This window comes from Macrotis lagotis, chromosome 3 (genome assembly GCF_037893015.1).
Source record: "Macrotis lagotis isolate mMagLag1 chromosome 3, bilby.v1.9.chrom.fasta, whole genome shotgun sequence".
Classification (NCBI taxonomy): Eukaryota; Metazoa; Chordata; class Mammalia; order Peramelemorphia; family Peramelidae; genus Macrotis; species Macrotis lagotis.
Genome location: NC_133660.1, coordinates 95,334,528 through 95,361,747, shown reverse-complemented (window position 1 = coordinate 95,361,747; position 27,220 = coordinate 95,334,528). Strand labels below are relative to the sequence as shown.

Below are 27,220 nucleotides of genomic sequence, written 5' to 3'. Positions count from 1 at the left end.
TGATTATTCTTATTGTCTCCAATATAAACAACTCCATGGATGAAAGAATATTGCATGCAAATTCAAAAGAAGTTTGTTGAAATACCAGTCCATTTCCCTTCCCCATTCCCTCATCATTGAAATGAGGATATTGAATGTTCTCTCTGTTCTCTAAATCCAATGTTATAAATCTGTGCATAATCGATGAAATTATTATTGTCCCTTTTGGTTTTGGTTTGTTTCTCACTTTACAGTATGATAAAAGTCTATCTCACTACAAGTAGTAAACATATTATATAAGTGTTATGCAATATACACACAAAGTTCACTTCTATTTTTCTAATATCATCCATGACATATCCTATTAAATTTAAATATTCATATGCTATATATATGGATCTTTATATGCCTATTTCATTAGCAGCAATTCAGAGGATTTCAGAGAATTTGGAGTGAAAGTTGAAATTTAGTTTGATGATGATCAATAGGACAATTATCACTTCTACTTATTAAATAATTATTACATTATAATTATTATTGATAACATACACATATATATTTATAAATATAGTAATTATTGTCAGATACTGTGTTATTTATAATTTTTTGATCTTCAAACAACCTTATGAATTAGAATTTATTATCATCCCTATTTCATAGTTGAAGAAATTAAAACAATAGTCAAATGACTTGCCTAAGGTCATACATATAGCAAATGTTTGAGGCTAGATTTGAATTTAGTATTCTTCATGACTACAGGCTCAGAACTCTATTCACTTTGCTAACTATCTGCTTCTAAATGCAGTCTGCTCTTGAATTATAATATTGTTTGTTCCAAGAATCCAGATGAGAAAATTGACTAAATCAATGGACAGTCTTTGAATTATAGTATTAAGAAATTTAAATTTATAGTCTTAAGAAATTTAAATGTGTTGGGGGCTCTTAGAGGCTCAGTGTTTTGTTCAAGATAATACAGCTAAAATGTCAACTTGAATATATAGGTCTAGGTCTCTCTCTCCCTTCTGCCATGCTGTCTCTCAAACACTGACCTAATTCATAAAATACATCTTTCTAAATATCACTTTCAGCTACAATATTTGAACTAAAACTATGGTAATTTCTGTAACTTAATAATAGTTACTTTTTGTTTATTCATACTTTAATATAATTAATTTGCTAGTCAAATTACATATCCCTCAAATTAAGTAGTCTTCTGAATATAGTCTTTGAATTTGACATCTTTTACCCTCCTACCTGTCTGCATAGTGATAACACTATGCTATGATATTGGAATTTTTAAAATTTTTGTGATATTGAATTTTGTAGCTTTATATTCACTTCTAATATCTACATGTTGGTGGTCCTCTGCCACTGCCAACCATTACCATTGAGGACACAGCATCTATAATTTCCAACTTCTTTGAAATCAATTTTATAGAGAAAGACATTTTCCCACCCACAAAAAACCTGCTGCTGAAAAAATTCATCCAAGATAGGTATGTTAAAAAATTGACTATATTTAATTGGTTTTATAAATAGCATGCTCCATCTTTTTGTACAACAGTTATGTTCATGGGGGCAAAAAAGAACATTCTATTATGCATTATTAATCTAATTAAATATTAACAAGTGCAAACAATTTTAAAAGTGTCTATAAAAAGCATTGATTTAAAGTTAGAGATTTTTCCTTTAAACTGCACTAAAGACCCAAAGGTTGCTTATATATCTATTGTCATTTTTTTTAAAGTTAGAAATTTTATGAAAAATTTTAAAGAAAAATATTTTGCTGTTGAGGATATTGTATTTTTCGTTCACATAAAATCATCATTGAGCAGTTTATTTTGGTTACAAGAATCTTTATTTTGCAAACTATACATAAACAGTAAAAAAAGAAAATGTCTTTTACTTTTAATATTACATAAGGGAAACATTAAAGTTTGTGTTTATATGTATAAATCAAATGCAAAAAAATTAGATTTTACTTTGAACTGATTGCAGATGAAAACTAGGGAAACCTGTGATTCACTGTTGAAATTAAATGACCAGTCATGTAACATTTAACAGGTAGCTCCAATTTGATCATGGGCACAAAGCCATAGGTCAGACATGAATGAAGGTGATGGATTTCTAAAATGTCTACACAATTAATTAACATGCTAACATAAATACAGTGATTAAAGTAATTTTCTCTACACTTAACTTTTAAATGTTACTCTATACGAGAATCATAATCTAGTCCACACAGTAATTACATAATGATAGAAAGAAAAAGAAAAACGAACCCATTTTCTTCATTCCAGCAGCAGTACCTATACTGGCATTAATTTGGTAATTGGGTGTGCTTAGCAATTGTCTAATATCCTAAATTGGTATGCATGCTAAAAAACCTTTCTATTTCTAGTTTGCAAGGCACCTTACAATAATACGTTTTCTAGGTTTCTGTACTACTAACTGAAAGTGACAGAAATTTAAGTTTAAAATGCAATTCTCCTCTTGAAGATGAGAAAAACAAGTGGAATTAAGATTTTTAAAGTTGGCCTTTGGACAAATGCCATTCCATGTGAAGGCTATTATCTTTTTTAAATGAGTCTTTGACTCTGCCTTCCCATGTCCAATTCTTTATGCTAAATTGCTGGTTAAAGAGCTCAAGATGCCCGGGAAAAGGGGAATGAACATGCTGTTTGCAGAAATTATAAGTCTACATGAAATTTGTATTAACGTGGAAAAAAAGAGGACAACAAAACTTTAATTTTGCTGAAACACAATGAGAGCCCATGTTACTGCTTTGGTCCAACATCCTGTCAGAGCCAGCATCATTTCACAAATAAAAAACATGAGAGTAAATACAAAGGAGGACTTCACAACAGTTTCTTTGTTGCCTTGTTCTGCAGAACCCACCTTGCCTCTGCATCTCTGACTTTTTTTTAGTTCAGGAGATTCTACTTTGGCATAGCAATTTTTGGATAATTGCTGATCACCAGGTCCTGCACAATTAGGGGGAACATTCCTGGGTCTAGACATTGTTAAGTAAAAATTACATTAACTCATAACAGAATATCCCCTTTGAAGAGGTCACATGCAGTTCCAAACCATGACAAATATCCTTTTTTTGGGAAGGTTTTAAAACAGAGTTTGGTTGTCCTTATGAAGATTTGCATACTTTTTTTTTGTTTTTTAGCAGCACATCATATCTTGCTTCCTGCTAGACATCCAATGTGTTTTCTTCTGCTCAGAGGCATATAAAAACTCAAAAGCCTATAAATGATTCTTATTTAAACAAATAAAGTCTATGACTCCAGCTGCAATATTTTTAATAATTATACAAAATATACATGTAGTTTAGAATCCTTTTGATCTCAGGAAACAGAGCAATTTTCAATGGAATATCACCATATGAACTTTAGAAAGACAAAATTCATTGACTATGGATACTGTCAAATATATCCATCATGGTCATCATCATCGTCATCATCCCCTTCATCCTCATCATCATCTTCAATTTCATCTTCATCATTCATCATATCATCTTCATCATCCTCATCATCTGTCCATTCATGGAAATCTCCACTGGCAAAATCTCCTGATATCTCTAAGTCAATAGCTGAAAAAATAACCCAGCATGATCAATGAAGGAAAGAATAACTTATAATTGTTGTATATTTATTCCAGAGATTCAAGGAAAAATTCCTCATCAAAAAGTAACAAAAAGAATTATATTAGTCATTTTAAAATCCAAATCCACATGATTATATCATTCGGTAGAATGACATTAACTCTAATTCAATTGACAACTTTAGAATGGAAAGCAAGACATTAAACAGCTATCATTTCAAACTATTGGATAGTTTACATTTTTTATGGGCTCCACAGTTAGCAATTGGTTCATTTGGTTCTCACAATAACCTTGGGAGGTATGTGCCATATACAATAGAGACATTTCAACATTTTTAGTACATTCCTGCCACAACTCCTTTAATTATAGCAACTTATCTGACATTAATTTAAAAGATGAAAACCATGTATTACAGAAAATACCTCCAAATAGATTAGGTAATTACAAAGTGTGTCTTCCTTCTACTTTAAAACAGTTCCCTAGATTCCGTGGAAATGATAAAAGCCAAATTGGTCGAATTGATAGAAACTATAAATAATTATAGGCAAAGTGGAACAGGCAAAGAGTATTTATAGATGCAGAAAAGAAAAATCACTCTTTCCTCTCCTCCCTTACCAAATAAAAGGAGGGAGAGTGGATGAATTCTAGTAATAATATATACTTTTCAAAGTTAGCATTTTCTTTAGATACATTATTTCCTCTGAATCTCTGACAACCCTGTGAGGCAGGTAGTGGAGGAATCATTATCCCCATTTGATAAAATTGCATCTCAGATGGTGGAAATAGCTTGCCTGAGGTCACAAAGCTAATAAGTGATGCAGTCAGAAGTTGGCTCTATTTCGAACAATATGAATTTAGCATTCTTTCTACTGAAATAATAATAATGAGAATGATAATAAATTGTTACTAGTCATCTAAAAAAATAAAAATTTCCTTTAAAAGTATCCCTATGCTTGGCAGTTTATATAAGAAAATAATAGTAGATTCTCTACCTCCTAATGTTCCCATTGATATATTAAAAATTATATATTTTTTCAAAATGATGAATTAGGAAGATATTTCAGTAGGAAGCTGACATAGTATTACCTCTTGACTGTGAATATCACCCAAAATACCTTTGTTCAAAAACTCTCCTCAACCCAACAAAATAATTTAATACTAACATTTTCATAAAATGTTAGATAGGCCAAATGAATAAAAATAATAAGATATCTAGCTAAAATTAAAATTTGAAACATTAAAAATTTGTGATTTAATACCTGTGGAAATTCATTCCACTGATATGTATCACAATCTATTAATAACTTCATAAGAGATTTTCATGTATTGACATGATGCAAAGAAATACAAGACCTGGTTTCTGACTAATGAATTATTGAAAATATTGCATATTAGAAATCAGCCTTGTCTTTTAAATTTGTTTTTAAGCAAGAGCTCCATTTCTTCATCTATAAGGTGGTAGTGGGGTGCTATCAAGCATGAACTCTGAGTTACCTTCCAGCTTTAAATATGTGAGCCATGATCTTTCTCAATGACTATTGTATTAAATATAGAACAAATTCCTTAGCCCCATTTAAATCTCCTCAATAATATCACTAATTTACATTTCCAATCATATGTTATAATATTCCTAATTCTACCTTCCACTCTATCTTGATTACCTCAATTTCATCCTGTAATTTCCTGACTCCAATATATTTAGAAAAGCTATATATCTAAGTCTAGGAAGTAGTGTTATTTTGTTTCATCTTATTGAAAGCACAACACTAAATTAAGCCTCTACACAGACATTAAAGCTACAGATCTCATCCAAAAAAAAAAAACAGGTTGAAACAAGTATTCAACTGTAGACATTATGGAGGATCTTCCATGAAGGTCTTTCTCTTTGCAGGGAAAAGGGTAAAGCCCAGCCAGTAAGATTTTTAAGCTGCAATGTAATCTTGATCCTAGTGGTAAGACACCAGCAGAAGTACTGGAAGCTAAATAGCAAGCTGGCAGGGAGGGTCCCAACTCCAGACAAAGTCTTAACCTTGGGAACACTGAGGCAAAAGACAGGAGTGAATTGGAACCAGCATAAGAAGAGCCTGGAAATAAAGGAGGAAATAAACCTCTGCATAAGCAATGACTGGACTGTATAGGCAAGATCTTAATTCATGATAAGGCAGGGATCAGACCCCAGCCCCAGCACAAAAAATTGTGTCTGACCCCCATGAGCAGCTCAAACAATCAAAATAACCAAAGAAACTAAATGAGTTATAGCTATAGAAAGCTACTTTACAGAACAAAAAAGATTATAAAAATGCCTACTAAAAAATGTTAACGACAAATGACCAACATAAAGAGCTCTCAAAGGAATCTATGAATTGGACTCAAATCCAAAACCTCATAAAAGAGTTTAAAAATAAAAATGGGGGAAAAAAAGAAATGAGAGCCAGGCAGGAAAACTGAAAAATTAGCCAAAGAAATCAACTCCTTTAAAAGTAAAAATAACCAATTGGAAAAAGAACATAACTCTTCAAAAAATAAAATTTATCAACTGGAAAAGGGATGCAACTCATCTCAAACTCAAAAGTTATACAACTCAGCAAAAAATCAAAATTAATCAATTGGGAAAGGAAACACAATTACTAACTGAAGAAAATGAAACCTAAAAATTTGAGTTGGACAAGCAGAAACTAATGAAACTTGAGACATCAAGATTCCAACAAACAAAGTCAAATAGCTCAAAAAATTAATGAAAATGCAAAGTATCTCTTAGGAAAAACAAACAACCTGGAAAATATTTCCATTTAAGATAATTTATGAATTATTGCTCTACCAGAAAACCTAGATCAAATAAAGAATCTGGAAAATATATTTCAGAAAATTATCAGGGAAAATTGTCCAAATTTACTAGAACTAGAAGATAAAATAGCTCTTGAAAGAATACACAGAACATGTCCAGAAAGAGACTCCACAAAAAAAATACTCCAAGGACTATCATAGCTAAACCTCAGAATTCACAAATAAAGGAGAAAATATTACAAGAAGTCAAAAAGAAGCAATGTAAATATAAAGGAAGCACAATCAGAATTACACAGGATTTGTCACTTTCAATATTAAAAGTTTGGACGTGAAATATGATGTTTGGAGGTCAAAAGATCTTGGATTATAACCAAGAATTTACTGCCATACAAAATTCAGCATATTCTGTCAGGGGAAAAGATGGATGTTCAGCGAATTAGAGGACTTCCAAAATTTCCTGATAAAAAAGATCAGAACTGAACAGAGAATTTGATCTTAGAATATAAGACTCAAGAGAAACATGAAAAGGTAAATGGAAACAGGAAAATATAACAAATGTTAGGCAAAACAATGGAAGATAACATAACTCTTGAAAAATGTATTTCTCTCATAATGGTTAAAGGATAAATTGCATAGTTAGGATATAGGTATAGTTGATTTTTGTCCTTTGTTATCAAAGAAGAAAAAAATGGCATCACTATTTTTAAGACAAATTACAATGCATCCAACTGTGAATAATCAGAGGTGAACATCTGGTGTGTTTACCCTAAAATGTATCTCAACTTTCCTTTGAGATATTTTACTTCTGCCTTGCTGATACAACTCAGCACATTCTCTGATGAAAGTCATGTTATGCTGGGTGGTCTCATTTAAGTATCCTCCATGCCTTATAACAAATGCTAAATTTCTTAAGAGTGGCCTTCAGGATGTCCTAGTACTTAAGGTACTTTGAGGTTCTGTACATAATTAAATCAAAAGTAACTTTAATAGATATGGAGAAGTTTATACTCCAATGGGGCAGAGGATGGGATCATACTTAGAAGAGTTGGGCATAAAGAGATTAGGGAGACATCTTTTTTTAAATCCATACTTAGTTAAGGAGGGTTTCAATACTATAGTTGAGGTGCTAAAGGCACAATAGGAAAATGTATACTCAATACATTGGTTGGGGAGAGTTGTAGGGCTATGCTTGGAGTACTCTAGAAATGGAGGAAGAGAGTATAATTAGAGGAACTGGACAAGAAAAATCATAAAAAGATTTGCTTTTCTTGGAGCTTTGGTTACAACTGGAGGAAGTATGCTTGGGGCAGGGTACAAATGTTTCATGAAATGATTTGACTCTGCATGAGCTTTTGACTCATGACTTGAAAAGGGGGTAAAGTATAAACTGATTATAAATTGATGTGATCCATGACTTTTGTGAAATTTATTTCTAATCGTGATGGAAAAGGAAAGATGTATTAGTGATTATAAGGCTGCTTACCAATCAATCAAGTAATCAATCAACCAACTTTTGATTAACTGCACTTTCAGCTTATCAATTGATTGATGTTTGTCCTTCAATTTCGAAAAAGACCATGACATCAGGGAGGTGAAGAAATGGCAAATACATAAACTGGATTTGAGTGAAAGGGGATGTACTAAATCACCAGTCTCACTTTCTCCTCCAGAGCCACCTGGATCCAGAGGCCAGATATAAATCAGGATGACTGGAGATAAACCTGGATATGAGGCCATCAGGGTTAAGTGATTTGCCCAAGGTCACACAACTAGTAAGTATTGAATGTTTGAGGCTGGATTTGAACTCCCATCTTCCCAACTCCAAGACCAGTGCTCTATACACTCTGCTACCTAGCAGCTTATCAATCAATCAATCAATCAATCATCCTTTGATTGATAAAGACAGTGTTAAAACAATAAATACTTATAAAGAAGGACTATACTAGGAAAAGGCCAGGCATTAATAGATGAATAACAACAGGTGAAGAGGCATGAAGACTTATTAAGGTAGAGGGGAAAGAAAGAAGTTTGTGAACAGTAATACTCAATGTATTTGACTCAGAAGCAGAATAAGATATTCCCAGTTGTGTTTAAAAGTCTATTCTACCCTAAAGAAAAGTAGGGAAAGGGAAAGACAAGGGAAGGGAAGGCAAAGGTATAAGTGAAAATAAAGTTAAAATTTAAAAGAAAAGTTAAAGGGAAAAGCAAGTAAAACATTGGTGAGGAAGAAAAAGCGAAAAGCAAAGAGAAAAGTACAAATGGGAAAAGATAACATGGAGAGAAATATTTAGTAATCTTAAATGTAACTGTGAATGGGATGAATTTTCCCATGGAAGTGGATAGCAGAATGGATTAAAAAACTGTAATCCTACAATATGTTGCTTAACAAGAAACATATTTCAAGCAGAGAGTTAATGTTTGTCCTTCATTTTTTTTTTAGTTTGTTTGTGTTTTTTGCAAGGCAATGGGGTCAAGTGGCTTGCCCAAGGCCACACAGCTAGGTAATTACTAAGTGTCTGAGGTCAGATTAGAACTCAGGTACTCCTGACTCCAGGGCCACCTAGCTGCCCCATTGTCATTCATTCTTGAAGAAGGTCATGACATTAGCGAAAAGATGGCATGACATGAGCATGAATTGGATTTGAGAGAGAGAGAGAGATGCTGTGTTAAGTCACCAGCCTCACTTTTTCCTCCAGTCATCTGGTCCAGTGGCCAGATATGAATCAGAAAGATGGCCATAGATGAGAGGTAATTAGGGTTAAAAATCTTGCCCAAGGTCACACAGCTTGAAAGTACCTGAGGCTGGATTTGAATTACTGTCCTCTGAATCGAAGGCCAAAGCTCTAATTACTAGCTGCCTAGTAGAAAGACACACACACAGGTTAAAGTAATGGAGCACTATTATTCTATAAGTGACCAAGAGAAGTATGGAAAGAATTACACAAACTGATGTTGCGCAATGGAGCAGAACTACAAGAATGTTGTACACATTCTTGACAGCATCGTGAGTTAAGCTATTTTGATGGAAGCAGTTTCTTGCAGTATAAAAAGCTAGCACAACCCTGGGAGAACTGTTATGGACAATGCTATGGACATCCCAGTGATGAAAAAAACCAAACCAAACATATGAAAAAACCCTAAAGAATCTGAATGAATACTGTGTTCACTTTTAAAAACTTTCTCTTATGCTCTTCCTTCTTATTCCATTGTTTTCTTTCTTTTCCTTTAGTTCTAATTCCTTATATAGAATATAACTAATATGTAAACATGCTAAACACAGATGTACATAAACAATTTTGCCACTGTTCACCTCTGAGGGGAGAGATGGGAAGGAAGGGTGGTAGTAATTTATAAATATGAATGTGGATAAATATTGAAAAACTTTCATAACATATTTGGAAAAATAAAATAAAGTATCTCTCCCTCAACTCACCCTAGAGAACTACATCTGGCTCTCCTTACCCCTGTCATATTCTGCTTTAACAATGCTTATTTGTGAGAAAATTCAATTACCCTTAATAATGATAAAAGCTAATAGCTATTTATGAGGCACTTTAAGGATTGGAAGATACTTTACATATAGGAATCCATTTCATTATGTATTAGAATATAAGCTTCTTAAAGCCAAGGACTGCTTTAATTTCCATATTTTTAACTCCCTGTATACTTATTATCATGCTTTCCACACAATGGATATTTGGAAAATATTTATAGAATCAAATTCTTCAATCATTAACAAAGCTGAATCCAATCAATTAATTATTAAATATTTTTAAAATAATATTTCCAAAGTAATATTTGTAAAAATGCTATATAATACTTGCTGTTGTTGGTTGTTTTGCTATAATAATAATAACTTTTATTATTATCATTATCACCGTCATTATCATTATCATCATTATCACTATCTTCTTAATATTATTTGTATACTATCTATAAGGTATTTTACTAAACACTGGAATTACAATGAAAATACAAAAATCATTCCTGTTCTTCCTGAGGGGTCTTCTATTGTTTGTTGAGTATTTGAGAATACTTTCCTGCAGGAAATGGTACTTGTGCTCATTAGGGTTTCTAGGAGGAGCATTCAAGAAGGCTAATACAATAGCACATGGGAAGTATGAAAGCGATTCATGTGTTGAAAGACTGGGAAGCTTGTGTGGCATCATTTGGTAGAATTCTATTTCACTGAATTACCTGTGCAGGCTATTTTTTCTCTTCTAAGCATTATTTGCAATGATCTTCCCAATCATTGACCTACCATAATGGACAAATGAAATTCATTTCGGCTTACCACAGTCTGCTGCTGCACCATTTTTTCGAGATCCTGTTACCTCATTGCCATATCTGTCAACGCACCAACACTGTCCAGAGCCTCCATGGCACTGAGTTGGTTTATAGTAACCATCTTGATCACATAATGGAATATACTGCCCTGTGAAATATATTTGAAGAGAATGAATTAAAATTATTAGTTTTCTTTTATAATTCATGGAATTGAGAGCTGGAAGCAATTAGCCTGGTTACAAACTTGATCAAGGTGAATTAGTAAATGTCTGAGGTAGTTTGTACAGTTTTGTTTTTGTTCTTTTTTCATTGTGACTAACTTTTCATCACCCTTGTTGAGATTTTATCAATGAGGATACTAGAGTGGTTTGCAATTTTCTTCTCTACTTCCTTTATAGATAAAAAATTGATGTAAGCAGGGTTAAGTGACCAGTATAGGGTAACTCAGTAAATATCTGAAACCAGATTTGAACTCAGAAAGATGAGTTTTCCTGACTCCAGGTCCACCACACTATCCACTATACCATCTAGTTAGTCCTCTATGGCTAAAGAGTCAGCATTATTTATTCATTCATTCATTTAATTAATTGTTTTTAGTTATAGCTAATCTGCCCAGAGGATAAAAATAATTGGAAGTAGCATTTTTAGAGTACTTCATGTTTTCAGAGAACTTTTCAAATAATATCTCATTTTATCCACACAACTCTGATAGGTAGTTATTATTATTATTATTATTATTATTATTATTATCATCATCATCATCATCTTCTTATCAGACATGAGAACACTGCAGGGAAACAAAGGATTAGCAACTTGCTTAGCAATACATAACCAGCAAATATGGTAAACAACATTTGAACTGGAGTCTTCCTCATTCCAGTTTTTTCACTTTATCCACTATGTCACCTAGCTGCCTTTAAAGGCAGCATGGCTTGTTGTATAGAGGATGCAGCTTGGAATCAGGAAAAGCTGAGTTCAAATTCTACCTTTGACATGCTCAAGGTGTATTACTCTGTTTTTTTAGGGTTTTTTTTTTTTTTTTTTTTTAGTTTTTGCAAGGCAATAGGGTTAAGTGGCTTGCCCAAGGCCACACAGCTAGGTAATTATTAAGTGTCTGAGGCCCTATTTGAACTCAGGTACTCCGGACTCCAGGGCCAGTGCTCTGTCCACTGCTCCACCTAGCCACCCCAGTGGGTCACTATTAACCCAGATTCCTCAACAAACTTCCTAGAACTTCTATAAAAGTGATAGATTGAAACCTATTCTAATAGAGGAATTTCTGGAAGTTTTCTATTGTAATGTACATAATTTTAATGTCTCATACTATTTACTGACTGTCAATTTGCATTACTTACAATTAACAATTAAATAATAGCTTAGATAATTGAGAATGTTTTCTTCTAAGGTTTTATCCTCATGTCATTACCTTAACTTTAAACACTTAAATTTCAGAGTTCTTCATGAGGAATTATAAATTGCAATCACTAACTTTCTAAATTCCATGATTTTTATATGCACAATCCAACATTGGACTTTGAATGGTACTGCTGACATTAATTCTATGTTTGGAATGATCTGCTAATGATAATGAATCAATAACCACATAGTTTTGAATGTATTTTGAATCAACCTACAGTTCTCTCACCAAGGCTTATTTATATTTCCATATAATATTAATGTCTGGAAGAAATAAAACCCTCCAATTAGACGCTGGTGTGAATTGGAAACTTGGAAAACTGGGTTGAATTGATTGGAAAATTATTAGTGACATCATCTGCTCTAAGTAGCAGTCTTGTTTAGAGGATAAAACTGGTAGGCACACAAGATCTGCCTCTGAAATACTAGTTGTATAATAATGAGCAAATCCCTTCACCTCTCAATGACTTAGATAAGTCTTTGAAGTTATAAATTATAATCAGCTTGACAATTTCCATACAAAGAAGAGTTTTCCAAGCCAGGAAGGAAATTCCCTGGAGAATCAGAAGTTCATATTGAGAGTTGGGGCAGGGGATGAAGAATAATCTAATAAATAATGAATAATGAAACTTCATAAATAACTCAAGACATGTTGAACCTGTTCTTTATCAGTCAGTAAGAATTTACTGTTTCTTTTATATTTGAGAGGCTAGATACTATCTTGCTCACTCTGGAATTTTAAAAGCACTCAGTTAGTAATATAATCACTCATTCATTCAACAAATATTAAAAGATTATTTCTGGCAGTAAGAGTTTACTAGTTTTCCTGATTTAACTGTGTTGAAACAGAATTCATGCTACACTCATAGTGAATAAAGTTAACCCTCACATTTGGAAAATGTGAAATATATTCCCATTTGTTAGCTTCTTGACTTTTTCCTCTTTTTTTATACTTGATGCTATGTGCTTTTCACATAAGTGCTTATTGATTTAAATTTATGAATCATACATGAAAATTTGTAAACTGGCATATAGATAGCTTTGTTTAAATAGAATAACTAAAATCATTTAGATTGTTGCCTTTCATTCTCAAAATGCTGGTTTAATTTTGTAAACATATGCACTTGAAACATTCCAGAATAATAAATGAATTAATTTTAGTGTTTTCCATACTGTACATATTTCAAGGATCTACATATTTGTAAAACATGCACACATACACACATATTAAATATACATATGCACATTTCTGAAAAGAGGAAAAAATAAGAGCAATCATGAGAAATTATCTGTTAAGGTCTTCAATCATTTCCTTGGTGATAAAATATCAAACACCTTATGGTTATATTAACATCAACTAAATTTTTTTTTATTGACACCAACAGCTTCATTATCATCATGATTCTTTGCCCTGTAATTCTTAATATTTCATATATATATACATATATATGTATATATATATATATATATATTTATACACACTGACACACACACACGGAGGACACATATGTCTTTCAAATTAAGGATAGCTTATTCATCAACATCTATAGGATTCATGCTACTCAGGAGATATATATTAAAATATAACTTACTTTTAAATCCCACATGATTCAAATAAGAATTTTAAGTTCCTTGAGGGCAAAGACTATATTCCTTATGTAAACATATCTAATATATAACACAATAATTTGTATCATGTAAGCACATTAATTTTTAATTGAATTGAATCAGTATACATAACTAAAACATGTAGCATTACAATTCAGATATTTAAAATAAAAATTAAAATATCATTCTGCAAGTATCCAAATAAATTTATGGTATTTTAGATGTTACTAAATGGATTAATTAACAATTGTAAAAATAACTGACAATAATTTAGAGATTATAATATTTTTAAGAGAACCACTATAAAAGTATATGTTCTAAAAGTCACTAAGATTATTCATTTTGTTAAATGTTACAAAAATAAACAATGAATCTAAAATTTTTTTTAAACTGGAAGTAAAATAAATTTGACTTAAAATTTACCGCTATCATAAGCCTTTAAAATACAATGCAAGAATGGACTCAGAATTAAAGTTTTGCTGATGTTTTAACTTAAGCATTAAGATTCTTTTTTACTTAATATATTTCAAAATGAACATTATATTAGGGTAATAAAATAGACATAATATCTTTCAATAGGTAAGGTAATAAAAGTAAGTTTAATAGCTTTCAAAAACTTCATAAATTTTGTTGCTGAAATTTAGTGCGGTCTATCTTTGTTGGATTAATATTGATTTTATGTTGCTGTTTCCCTGGGGTTATTTATGTAAGCAATAAAGCCTTCAAAAGCATGATCTATTGCTCACCTAGGAGCTTCTTTACCACTGGCTGCTTCTGAATGTTGCTGAGCTCCGTCTGGCAAGGTGGGTCTGAAATGACATTAAAAGATATTTCTTTACGTATTATAGCTGATCAGAGAAAACATGATACCTTGTCTTAAGATTTCAAGCTTCTTCTAACTTAAATATAAGTCTTTAGGACAGTTCAACTCATTTTAAAAATTATTAGTAGCAATTGTTATGATTAATTTTAATAACAACTTAACTTCTGGACCCTCAAGCATAAGAAAAAGTTTTAATTACATGAAATAAAATGACCAACTAATGTATTATTATTTATTATTTTAATTCAGTTATATTAACATCAACTAAATTGTTTTATTTATTGACACAACAACTTCATTATCATCATGATTCTTTGCCCTGACATTCTTAATATTTTCTATTTTATATATATGGAGCATCATTAAAATGATTCAAAGTTGTTTAATATTGGTTATACTGGTGGCTAAACTCCATGTCCTTATGACTAGATGATAACATAGTAAAGAAACAACATTATTGTCATCAGTATTTCAAAGCTATATTATAGAAACTGATATTTAATAATATACTAAGCAATATTTGCAAATGAAAGTGCTTTTTTCCTGCATTTGATTGAATTTTTGATTACAAAATATATATATATTACATATGTATACACATTTCATATATTTTATAGACATACATATTATATATAATAAAAAAGTATATAAAAGTAGAGTGAAATTAGTTTAGATATAGTTCTAAAGAGACTAAATACAATATGATGAAATTGGAAAATATAAAATGAGTCAAATATAGACATTATAAATGACATATTTATTGTTTTTTTGCAAAGCAATGAGGTTGTGACATGCCCAAGGTCACACAGTTAAGTAGGTGTCTGAGGTAGGATTTGAACTCAGGTCCTGCTGACTTCAGGGCCAGTGTTCTATTCACTGTATCACCTAGCTGCCCCTATAAATTGCTTTTTAAAGAATAACATTCACACAGGATTTCTTTAAATTTTACTATATTATCATTAAAAATTCCAATTTCTTTTTGAGAACCCAGTGCAGAAGACTTTGGAATCTGAGGGTTTGGGTTCAAATGTCTTAGTTTGACTTTAATTGAGTGTCTTGGACAAATCATGTTATTTCTCTAGGTCACAATTTTCTCATCTATAAAATGAAGAAATGGGAATGGGGGTGGAAGGATTTCTAAATTTTCCATTATATTCCTTATGACCTTATCTTCATTTTGATCTTTGCTATTATTATATTAATTATTACTTTTGATGACTGGGATGTTAAAGCATTATTTAAAGCTATTAACAAATCAAAATGTTTTAGGGTTCCATTTAAGTCATCTAATCATAATCATACTCACCCATCATGTAAAATATTAAAGTTACTCCTTCCTAAGAAAAGTGAAATTGAGAAATGAAGTGAGGTATTCATTGTTTTTAATCTTTTATTGAGATGAAAATATTTTATAGTTAGAAATATATAGATAAATTATAAGCAAAAATACATCATTTTTTGAATAATTTGAATAATTATAAGTATATTCCATTTCATTCTGCTTGTACTGAATTGATCTGATTGGGTATCTATTGTATACCTGTAATTTTTAAGAATTATTTCAGACACCAACATTATTGTTATTTATTTGCCTTTGTTGTTGTAGCCATTTCCTTCTTCACCTTACTTTATAGATGAGGAAATTGAAGTCAACAACTCTAAGTGATTTGACCAGCTAGTAAGTCAGATTTGAACTTAGGAACAGGAGTTTTCTTGATTACATTCCTAGTATGATCTACACTGCACTGTTAGTAGGTAATTCTAAAATTATATAAAATACATTCAATTCTTAAGATCATGAAGAAGAACATTTCTAACTAAAGATTCAATCTGAGATTCTAATATTAAAATTTGAAAGAAAAATCTGAAGCAATTATGGACCAGAACATATAAAAAGCTTAACATAAAAAGTCTTTTTGATTGTACTTACTATGAAATTCACTGAAAATTGATGTTCTCTTTGAATCCTAACCTTATTCTCATTGTTTATCTCATTCAGTAAGCCTGATTTTGAAATATAATTTTACCTCTTTAGTGGCCTTGGTGAATTTTAGTTTTCTTATTTCTAAAATGAAGTGGTATGAATGGGAGGCAAATATCCCTTACTTTGTAGATGCTTTTCAAAACTTCAAAACAATCATTCATATGATGTTTTTGAAGTTAGAAAACATTGTTTACATGGTATCTCATCAGGGCCTCACATGCCTCTAATATAGTTCCTATTATTCTCATTTTACCAGAGAGTAAATTTAGGAAGATAGAGGTTAAGTGATTTGTCCAGGATTTCTAGTAGGCATCTGAAGCAAATCTTGCACTCTGGTTCTTTTCACTGAAAGACCATCATTCTCTTCACTCTCCTATTGACCTTTCTCTTCCATATGCTCAAGACTTTCCAGTAAGGTTCTATGCTATTGTATTTATCCTAAGACATGGAGGTGCCTGAGATTCCTGGGGCTGCATAAGTATAGCACATATTTTGTCAGATCCCTTGAAACTGGTAAATATCAAAGCTTCAAATGTAAACCTGCTGCAGACTGTTTGCTGACTTTGGTAAAATTTGTCTCCAGAGTCTTGGTTAACAGTGAATGTAATTTTGGACTGTAATAAATGATTAAGCCAAAAACTAAATCTTGTCTTTGTGTGAGCAGAAGTTGAACTCGTTTTCATAAATCTATGTGCTATTGAAACCTTCTATCATCAAAAATAGGAATGAAAGAAAAATTTATTTTTGAAGAGTACCATAATTCAGCCATTTGAATAAGCCAACCATCAAATATACACATTTGCTACCTCAATTAAAAAATTAAAATATTACTCTTTTACTTATAAATACCATTTTCAAAGATATATACCCTGTGAGTTGATGGAATTTAGGAAAACTAAATATTGATTTAGTTGAATTAATCTAGGTAAAATCATTCCTAAAAAAAGAAAGCTTTCAGCCAGGTTTAAATACAATATTAAATTCTTTGCTTTTAATTAAAATTTCTTTTCTAGTTACATGTAAAAATGATTTTAACACACTTTTTATTAAACAATGATTTGGTGGCAACTAGGGGCACATTGGATAGAGCACTGACCCTGGAGCCAGGAGGACCCAAGGTCAAATCCGGTCTCAGACGCTTAATAATTACCTAGCTCTGTGACCCTGGGCAAGTCACTTAATCCCATTTCCTAGAAAAAATTTAAAAAAATTCCCAAATTATTTCCCCTGTCTTTCTTCTTGCCTCCTTCATTGAGAAGGGAAGAAATTTGGTATGGATTACATACATGTGCCATCATACAAAACATATTTCCATATGATTCATATTGTGAAAAATAACAGACCAAAAATAAAGTTAAAAATATTCTTTGACCTGTATTAAGACTCCATCACTTCTTTGGAGGTAGATAGTGTTTCTCATCATAAGTCCTTCAGAATTGTAAAAGATCACTGTATTGTTGAGAATAGCTAAGTTGTTCCAGGTAAACATTGCACAGAATTACTGTTACTATGCAGTGGTTTTTCAGGTTCTGCCTACTTCAGTTTGCTTCAGTTCATCTAATTCTTTTTTTTTTTTTCTGAAAGCATCTGCTCATGCTTTCTTATAAAAAATAGTGTTATATCACAATCATGTACCACACCTTGTTCAATCATTTCCCATTTGATGGATATCCCCTCTATTTTCAATTTTTTCCACCACATAACTGTTATATTTTTGTATAGATTAAATCTTTCACCATTTTTCCATATCTTTATGATACAGATGTGGTAATGATATTATTGAGTAAAATTTTTATAGTCCTTTCTGCCTAGTTCCAAATTGTTCTCCAGAGCAGCTCACCTTCCCTATTAATGCTTTATTATCCTGATTTTACCTCATTTTTTGAGGTTTTTGCTAGGCAAACGGAGTTAAGTGGCTTGCCCAAGGCCACACAGCTAGGTAATTATTAAGCGTCTGAGACCGGATTTGAACCTAGGCACTCCTGGCTCCAGGGCCTGCGCTTTATCCACTACGCCACCTAGTTGCCCCCGTATTTCTTCTCATATTTTTGTTTACCTTTTTATGAACAAAATATAGTGTCTCTGATAATAGTAGTTTTAATTTCCATTTTTCAATTCAATGATAATTTAGAGTATTTTTCATGTGATTATAAATAACTGATTGCTTCTTCTGAAAAACTGACTGTTCTTATTTGATCATTTCTCAATTGAGAAATGACATGTGTTCTTAGAAATCTGACTCAATTCTCTGTATATTTGAGAAATGACAAGTTTAACAAAGAAACTTGGAAAAAAATTTAGTTTTCAGCTTTCCTTTAATCTTTGTTTTATTAGATTTCTTTGTGCATAATATTTTATTATCAAAATTATCCATTTTACCCTATAATTATAGTTCTCTAAATGTTGTTGGGTTATAAGTTATTCTCTTATCCATAGATTTAAATAATAATCTATGTTACGATCCCTAATTTGCTTATGGCATCACCCTTTATATTTGTATCCTGTATTCTACTCTGCTATTTTCTTTCATTTCATTTTATGGGTGAACTCATACCATTAAGATTCTCAAACGTTCTTATAAAAATACATTTATCTCCACCCACTTTTGCCCCATTTATTTTTCTTTTTCTCTTTTTATACTGCACCTTCTCGAACATGGTGTGCTTCTAACCATTTTTAGCCATAATCTGGTCTCCCTTCTATCATCTTCCTCCCTCTTCTCTTCTATTATCCTTATTCCCCTCTACTCTCTTTTATGATAAGATAGGTTTCTATTATGGCATTCCTTCTCTCAACTAATTCTGAGGAGAGTAAAACACAAGTATTCTTCCTTACTCCAACCATTCTTACATTTAAATCCTTTGTTAAAGAATGTTTGTCCCTCTTTTATGTAAGATAATTTACCCTGTTCTATTTCCCTTCCTGCTTCTCTCAGTGCAATCCTTTTCCTCAACCCTTAATTTTATTTGTTAACATATCATTCCATCCATGCCCTCTGACTATGTTTATTTCTAATCACTCTAATAATAATGAAAACAGGTTTTAAATGAAATAATTCTTCTTCTCATATAGGAATGTGCTCTTATTGAGTCCTTTATAATTTCTTTTTCTCTTTACTTTTTTATATTTCCCTTGTGTCTGGTATTTGGAAATCAAATTTTCTGTTCAGTTCTGGTATTTTCATCAGGAATGATTCAATATCATTGAATGCTCATTTTCCACCTGAAGTTAGATTTAAAGTATAAGTTTTGGTGAGTAGATAATTCTTGATTGTAATCCTAGCTCCTTTGCACTCCAAAATGCCATATTCACAATTGATAGTTTATTTTATTTTTCCAATTACATGTCGTAAAAGTTTTTCAACATTCATCTGCATGGATCTGCATATTTAAAATTACATAATTTCCTTTCACCCTTCGTCCCTAACCCCCCCCAACAGTGAACAGTATAGTGAACACTGTTCATATACATTTGTGTTTAATATGTCTACAGATTAGTCATTTTCTGTATGAGGAATTAGGACTAAGGGGAAAAATGAAAGCCATGAGCTAAGAAAGAAAAACCTAAGGGAACATTTTAAAAAAATGAATTTAGTGTTTTTTGTTTTTTCTTCCTCTAGATGTGGATAGCATTGTCCAAAACAGGTTGTCCTAGCTGTCTGAACTGCTGGGAGGAGCTTCATCCATCAAGAATAATCAATTCACAATGTTGGAATGTCTACAATGTTTTCTTGGTTCTGCTATCTTTGTTCAGCATCAGTTCCTATATTTCATTCTAGGCTTCTCTAGTGTCTGACCATTCCCGGTTTCTTATAAAATAATAGTACTCCATAATATTCATAGACCATAACTTGATCAGTCATTCCTCAATTGATAGATATCCCCTCAATTTCCAATTGTTTGTCACTCCATAAAGAGCTATTAAGAATATTTTGGAACATGTGGGGCTTTTCTCATTTTTATGATTTCTTCTGGATATATATCTAGTATTGGTATTGCTCTTTGAACATAATTCTATATTATGCTCTAGAATGGATCAGTTCACAACTCCACCAAAAGTGCATTGATGTCCAGTACTCCCACTTTTCTCTTTTTTTGTCATCTTAGTCAATTTGATAGGTGTGAGGTGATACCTCAGAGTTGTTGTAATTTGCACTTTTCTAATCAGTAATGATTTGGAGCATTTTTTCATATGATTATATATAGCTTTAATTTCTTCATTTGAAAACTGTCTATTCAAATCCTTTGACCATTTATCAGTTTGGGAAAGAGTTGTAACCTTATAACTTTGATTCAGTTCTTTATATATTTTAGAAATGAGATCTTTATCAGAATTCCTAGCTATGAAAATTGTTTCTCAGATTTCTGTTTTCTTTCTAATCTTGACAGCACTGGTTACTTTTTAGTATAAAAACTTTTATATTATAGAGACAAAATCATTCATTTTACAATTTACATTGTACACTATTCTGGTTTAGTCATAAATTTCTCCCATTTCCATAGAGGTGACAGATAATGTATTTCTTGATCTATTAACTGGTGAATAGTATTGCCTCTTATGTCTAAATCTTGTATACATTTTGACCTTATTTTGGTATAGGTGTGGGTGAGTCTATGCCTAGTTTTTGCCATATTATTTTCCAGTTTTTCCAACAATAGAAATTAAGGTTTTGGGGTTTATCAACAATAGATTACTGTAGTCATTTACTACTATTTCTTTTGGACCTAAAAGTAAAGTCCAAGTGAAACAGAAAGATTCAGGACACTTGGCTCATTAAGAAGGTGGAGGAAATTCAATTTTATTCAGACAGTAACAAACCAAAATTCTTTTATAATTCCCTGAAAGCTATTTATGGGTCAAAGGCTTATGGTACATCTCACTTACTCTGGGCTGATGGATCCACATTGATTAATGATAGGGACTTGATCCTAGAGAGATGGACTGAACATTCTATGGTGTTCTTAACAGACCATCATCAATAATACAGAATTCATTGACCACTTCACTCAAATTGAAGACTATAAGTCCCTAGGTGAAGAAGAAGTTTTGACTGCCATTAGGCTACTTTCAAATGGCAAAGCTCCTGGTATTGATTCTATTCCAGCTGAGATCTACAAGATAGGGGGGCAGGTATATTGCTCATCCAAAACTGACTGTAATTTTCCATGTAATATATCATGAAGAGATTATGCCCCAAGAATTCAAGGATGATTCCATTGTCCATCTCTATAAAGGTAAAGGGACTAGATTGCCCTAAGACAATCACAGGGTTATTTGTCTTTTAGTCCTTGTTGGTAAGATTCTTGCTAGAGTCCTTCTCAGTAGACTAATCCTTCACCTGGAAGTTGGTCACCTTCCTACTGAGGTGGGTGAGAGCCTGTGTGACTGAGAGCCAGTGTGACTTCGGAAAGAGTAGAGAAACTGTAGATGTGGTGTTTGCTATTGTTTGCTATGTGACAACACCTGGAAAAATGCCAGGAACAGAACAGAAGTCTGTATACAACATATGTAGAGCTGGCCAAGGTCTTTGATACCATTAGTCATGGAAAATTATGTCAAAATTTGGTTGCCCGGAAAAGTTCATTAGTATTGTATGTTAGTTTCATGACAGCGTGCATGCCCAGGTTCTGGATAGTGGATGATGCTCTTGAAATTTTCTAGTCAACAATGGGGTAAAACTCGGATGTATCTTTGCTCTTATATTTTTTGGCATGATGTTTTCAGCCATGTTCTCAAAGGCCTTCACTGAGGATGACTATGTCCTCGGGGTCAAATTCTTCAACTTGAAAAGACCTAGTCCAAAGTAGAGGGAGTATAGGTGCATGATCTTCTGTTTGCAGATGATTATGTTCAATGCCACCTCTGAAGTATGGCTCAATTCTCTGTTGATTGTGCTAATGATGGTCTAACAATTAACATCAAAAAAATCTAGGTGCTCTATCAGCCAGCACTACACCATCCATATGTAGAACCATCAATTACAACAAATGGAGTTTTGAGTACAGTGAACAAAAATCAGTCACCTTGGCAGTGTCCTTTCCAGGGAGGTAGACATTGACAGTAGGGTTGATATACACATTAACAAAGCTAGCTCAGTATTTGTGAGGCTCCGAAGGAAAGCATGGGAGAGAAGAGGTATTAGACAAACTACTACATTGAAGATCTGGCCTCATTTGCTATGTGCCTGTGAATCTTGGGCAGTCCACCAGTGCCATTTCAGGCAACTAAATTGCTTCCATCTAAATAGTCTGGCGGGGGGGGGGGGGCAAAGCCAAGATTGCGGCAGGAGAAGAGCCTAGTCTAGGTGCTCTCTCCAAAATATTTTGAAAAATCTTAAAATTTTCACTCTAACTAAATTTTTGAGAGGCAGAACCCACAGAAAGATATAGTGAGGCAATTCTCCAGCCCAAGGTAACCTGGAAAATAGTGGGGAAAACTCTGATCCATGGGGTTAGAGGGGCTGCCTGCCAGAGTGAAGAAACTTCAGCTTCCCATTGATAGCCCCAGAACACCTGGGAGCTGGGGCTCTTGGCAGCAGAAGCAGTTTCCTGACTTGCACTGCAGGGAGCATCAGGCACAACTTGGAGTATCAGGAGGAAGACCTCAGCCAGAGTGAGCCTGAAACCTAGGTCCTCAGAGCAGTTATGACAGTCAGCATGCCCAGATCCAGGAAACAGAAGCAGGAGTCAGCAACCAACTACACCCTGGTGCTCAGCCCACTGAAGGTAGGGGAGTGAAGGGAGTCTTCCAAGGCCTGTCCTCTATCCCTAGAACAGGACTCTGTGATTCTAACTACATTCAGACCCTGGTCATAGTCTAGGCCCCCCATAGAACAGGGCCTTCCCATCCCAGCCCAGTGGCAGAAAGGTACACGTCATTTACAGACCAAGGAAAGCAGTCAGAGTCCCACATACTGAGGTCCTTGTGGTGGGGGTGTCCATATAATACTCAAAAGCTCAGGAAAGTACCCTAAAACTAGGCACAGGCAGGGGAAATGAGTAAACAGAGAAAAAAGAGGAACCAGACCACTGACAAATACTTAGTCTATGATCCTAAGGAGGATCAAAATACTCAATCTGAAGATGAGGAAGTACAAGCTTTTGCATCTAAAAACTCCAAGAAAAATGGAAGTTGGGCTCAGGCAATGATAGAACTCAAAAAAAGATTTTGAAAATGAAGAGAGATAGAACAAAAATTGGGAAAATAGATGAAAGAGATGCAGGAAAAACAGGAAAACACAGTCAGCAGCTTAGTCAGGGAGATCCCAAAAAATGCTGAAGAAAATAACATGCTAAAAACCAGCATAGCTCAAATGGACAAAAACAGTTCAAAAAGCTGTTGAGGAGAAGAATGCTTTAGAAAGCAGAATTGGCCAGATGGAAACGGAGATAAGAAAGTTCTCTGAGGAAAACAAATCCTTCAGATGTAGAATGAAGCTAAAGGAAGCTGATGATTTTATGAGAAATGAAGACACAATACTTCAATATAAAAAGAATGAAAAATTAGAAGAAAATGAGAAACATCTCAATGAAAAAAACACCTATTCTGGAAAACAGATTCAGGAAAGTTAATTTAAAGATTATTGGCATACCTGAAAGTCATGATCAGGAAAAGAGCCTTGATAGCATTTATAAATAATTCCTATGGGGAAAATGCCCTGATATTCTAGAAGCAGAGGGTAAAATAGAAATTAAGAGAATCCAATAATCTCCCCTGGAAAGAGATCCAAACAAAACAATCCACAGGAATGTTATAACCAAGTTACAGAACCCCCAAGTCAAAGAGAAAATATTACAAGCAGCTAGAATGACACAATTCAAATATCGTGGAGCTGCAGTCAGGGTAACACAGGTTTAGTAGCAAATATATTAAGGGCTCATTGGGCTTGGAATATAATATTCCAGAAGGCAAAAGTGCTTGGAATGCAACCAAGAACGAGCTATCCAAAACATCCTCTTCCAGTGGAAAAGATGGACTTTCAATGAAACACGAATTTCAAATGTTCCTATTGAAATGACCAGAGCTGAACAGAAAGTTTGACCTTCAAATACAGGACTCAGTTGGAGGATAGAGAGCAGAGGAGAAGGGTAAATTTTGAGGGACTTGCATTCCTACATAATAAAATGATGCTGATAATGCTCATATGAGCCTACTCCTTTGGTAGAGTAGGTAGAAGGAGCTTTTATAGATGAAGCACATGAGAGAGCTGAATTTGAAAATATAATATATTGTAATAATGGAATCAACAGCTAAAAGGAAAATGTACTGAGATTAACAGAAAGGAATGGTGAAATAGGCTAAGATACTTCATATAAAAGACATTTTTTGCAATGATATGGAAGGGTGGAAGGGGGGTGAGTTAACCTTCACTCTTATCAGAAATGGTTCAGAGAGGAAATAGGATACACATTCAATAGATTATAGACATCTGGAGTAAGGATGAGAGAAGGGGGATGGGGGAAGAGGGGAGATGTGGGTGATGGAGGAGAGGGTAGATCATGGGAGAGAATTGTTAGATATAACACATCAGTTTTTTATTTTACTTTTTTGCAAGGCATTGGGATTGGGTGGCCTGTCTGGGAACATGGGGCTGGGTGCATGCTAGGTCTCTGGGGTGGTATGTGGGCTTGGCCCCAGGGCCGGTCCTTTGTCCATTGCATCACTTTGCTGCCTTAGAGGGACAGGGTGAAGGGAGAGAGAAAATATAGTATATGGTAGTGGAGAGGAATGGAAGGAGTGAGTTACAGTCAGTGGTGGCAATTGTGGAAAAGTATGGAGGTGGCTTCTGTGATGGACTTATGATAAAGAATGTGATCCACCAACAGACAGAGTTGTTGGTATCATAACACAGACTGAAACACATTTTTTCTCTTTCTTTTACTTTATTTCTCAAGAACTTTTATATTTTTTTGTAGGGAAGGGGTATTATGTTTGCTCTTAAAAAAGAATATTTTAGCAATGTATAAAGAATTGTTGAGTTTGAACAGAGACCAAAAACTATTACCTTTAGTATATCATTTCTCTCTCATCACATTCAACTTGGATCAATGTATACTGTAGAAATAATGTAAAGACTAGAACTCCGGTCTGTGGGGGATGGGGGGAGCAAGATTGGAGAAAGGTTGTGGAATTCAAAATAAGTAAATGAAAATTAAAAAAAAAACTAAAATAAATTGTTTTAGGAAGATTCCAAAAATCATCTGGCAGAAGAGGATACCAGACACTGAAGTTCTTTCTCAAGCTAAATTGCCTAGCATTCCAACATTACTTACAGAGAGTGCAACTGAGATGGGCTAGACATGTTATTAGAATGCCAGACATATGCTTGCCAAAAAAATTATTTTATGGAGGATTCACATAAGGCAAGTGCTCACAAGGAGGTTGGCAGAAGCGATCAAAAGACACCCTGAAGGTCTCATTGAAGAACTTCATAATCTATTGTACAGCGTGGGAGACGCTGGCACAGGACTGTTCAGCATGGCATGCCTTCATCACTGAAGGTGCTGTTCTCTATGAGGAAGTCAGAATGGAAGCAGCTCAATGGATATTTGACATCTGTAAGTTTAGAGTATCCACCCCAGGTGCTTACAGGGACTTTATGTGCCCAACCTGTGGTAGATCATTCCGAGCTCATATTGGTCTGATCTCAAACATAGTATGTTATTTTGGTCTTCTTTTATAATGCAAGACAAGAACCAATCAATGCTAATCCACTGGCCCATTACTCTATTTCTTAACCAGTACCACACAGTTTTGAGGACTGCCTCTTTAAAATATAGTTTTATATCTGGAAGAGCTTGGTTACTTTCCTTTACATGTTTTCATCAGTTCCCTTGATATTCTTGACCTTTGGTTGCTATTGTTTCTAGCTCAGTAAATTTGTTATTTGGTAATTTGAATGGTATGGCACTGAACAGGTAATTTAATTTGGGTAGAATTGTCATTTTTATAATATTATATCAATCTAACCATGAGCAATTGACATTTTTCCAGTTGTTTAGATCTGCCTTTGTGTGAAAAGTGTTTTGTAATTGTTGGAATACCATATTCCAAGACATCTTATCCTTTATATAAAATATGCTAAATCTTCACCTATGCTGACTATGACTTCAGTTAGTTGATTGTTTCTTCTCACTACTTGCAGTACTTTCTCCTGGAATTGGCTCTGGAACATTCCCAGAAGTTTTTATTTTGCTATCTCTTTCAGGAGGCAATTTTTTTCAGTTTCCATTTTACCTTTTGATTCTAGGATTTCAAGTAAATTTCCTTAATAATTACTGAAATGATGATATTTAGGCTTTTTATTAATTTGAAAGTGATTTTTAGGAAGTCAAATAACTTTTATATTAGTACTGTCTATTTTCCAGGTCAGTTATTTCCCAATGTATACCTTTATTTTCCATTGTTTTGATTTTATTTTATTGTTTTTGATGGAAATCATTGGTTTTCACTTTCCCATTTCTAATTTTATAAGGACCTTTCTTCATTAAGCTATTAACCTCCTTTTCCATTTGGCCAATTCTGATTTTTAAGAACTTTTTCTCTTTATTTGAATATTGGATCCTTTTTCTAACTTTCTTCAGCATTGTTTTTTATGTCTCCTTTAAGGTATTGATATTTTTTCGTTGATTTTCTTGCATCACTCTCTATTTTCCTATTTTCATCTATCTATTTAATTTTAAAAATCTTTTTTTGGCTCTTCTATGATTTTTTTTTTGCCTGGGAC

General features: G+C 33.2%; 1 protein-coding gene across 1 annotated transcript in view; it reads right to left on the bottom strand.

Annotated features, from left to right (window-relative positions):
* Positions 1–1,926: 1,926 nt before the first annotated feature.
* Positions 1,927–27,220, bottom strand: part of SPOCK3 (SPARC (osteonectin), cwcv and kazal like domains proteoglycan 3) — a 740,694-nt gene continuing 715,400 nt past the window's right edge. The window contains exons 9-11 of the mRNA XM_074227415.1: positions 14,434–14,496; positions 10,671–10,811; positions 1,927–3,580 (exon numbers count right to left, since the gene is read on the bottom strand). Of these exons, the coding sequence (XP_074083516.1) occupies positions 3,414–3,580; positions 10,671–10,811; positions 14,434–14,496 (371 nt within the window). The 3' untranslated portion in view covers positions 1,927–3,413. The remainder of the gene's footprint in view (positions 3,581–10,670; positions 10,812–14,433; positions 14,497–27,220) is intronic.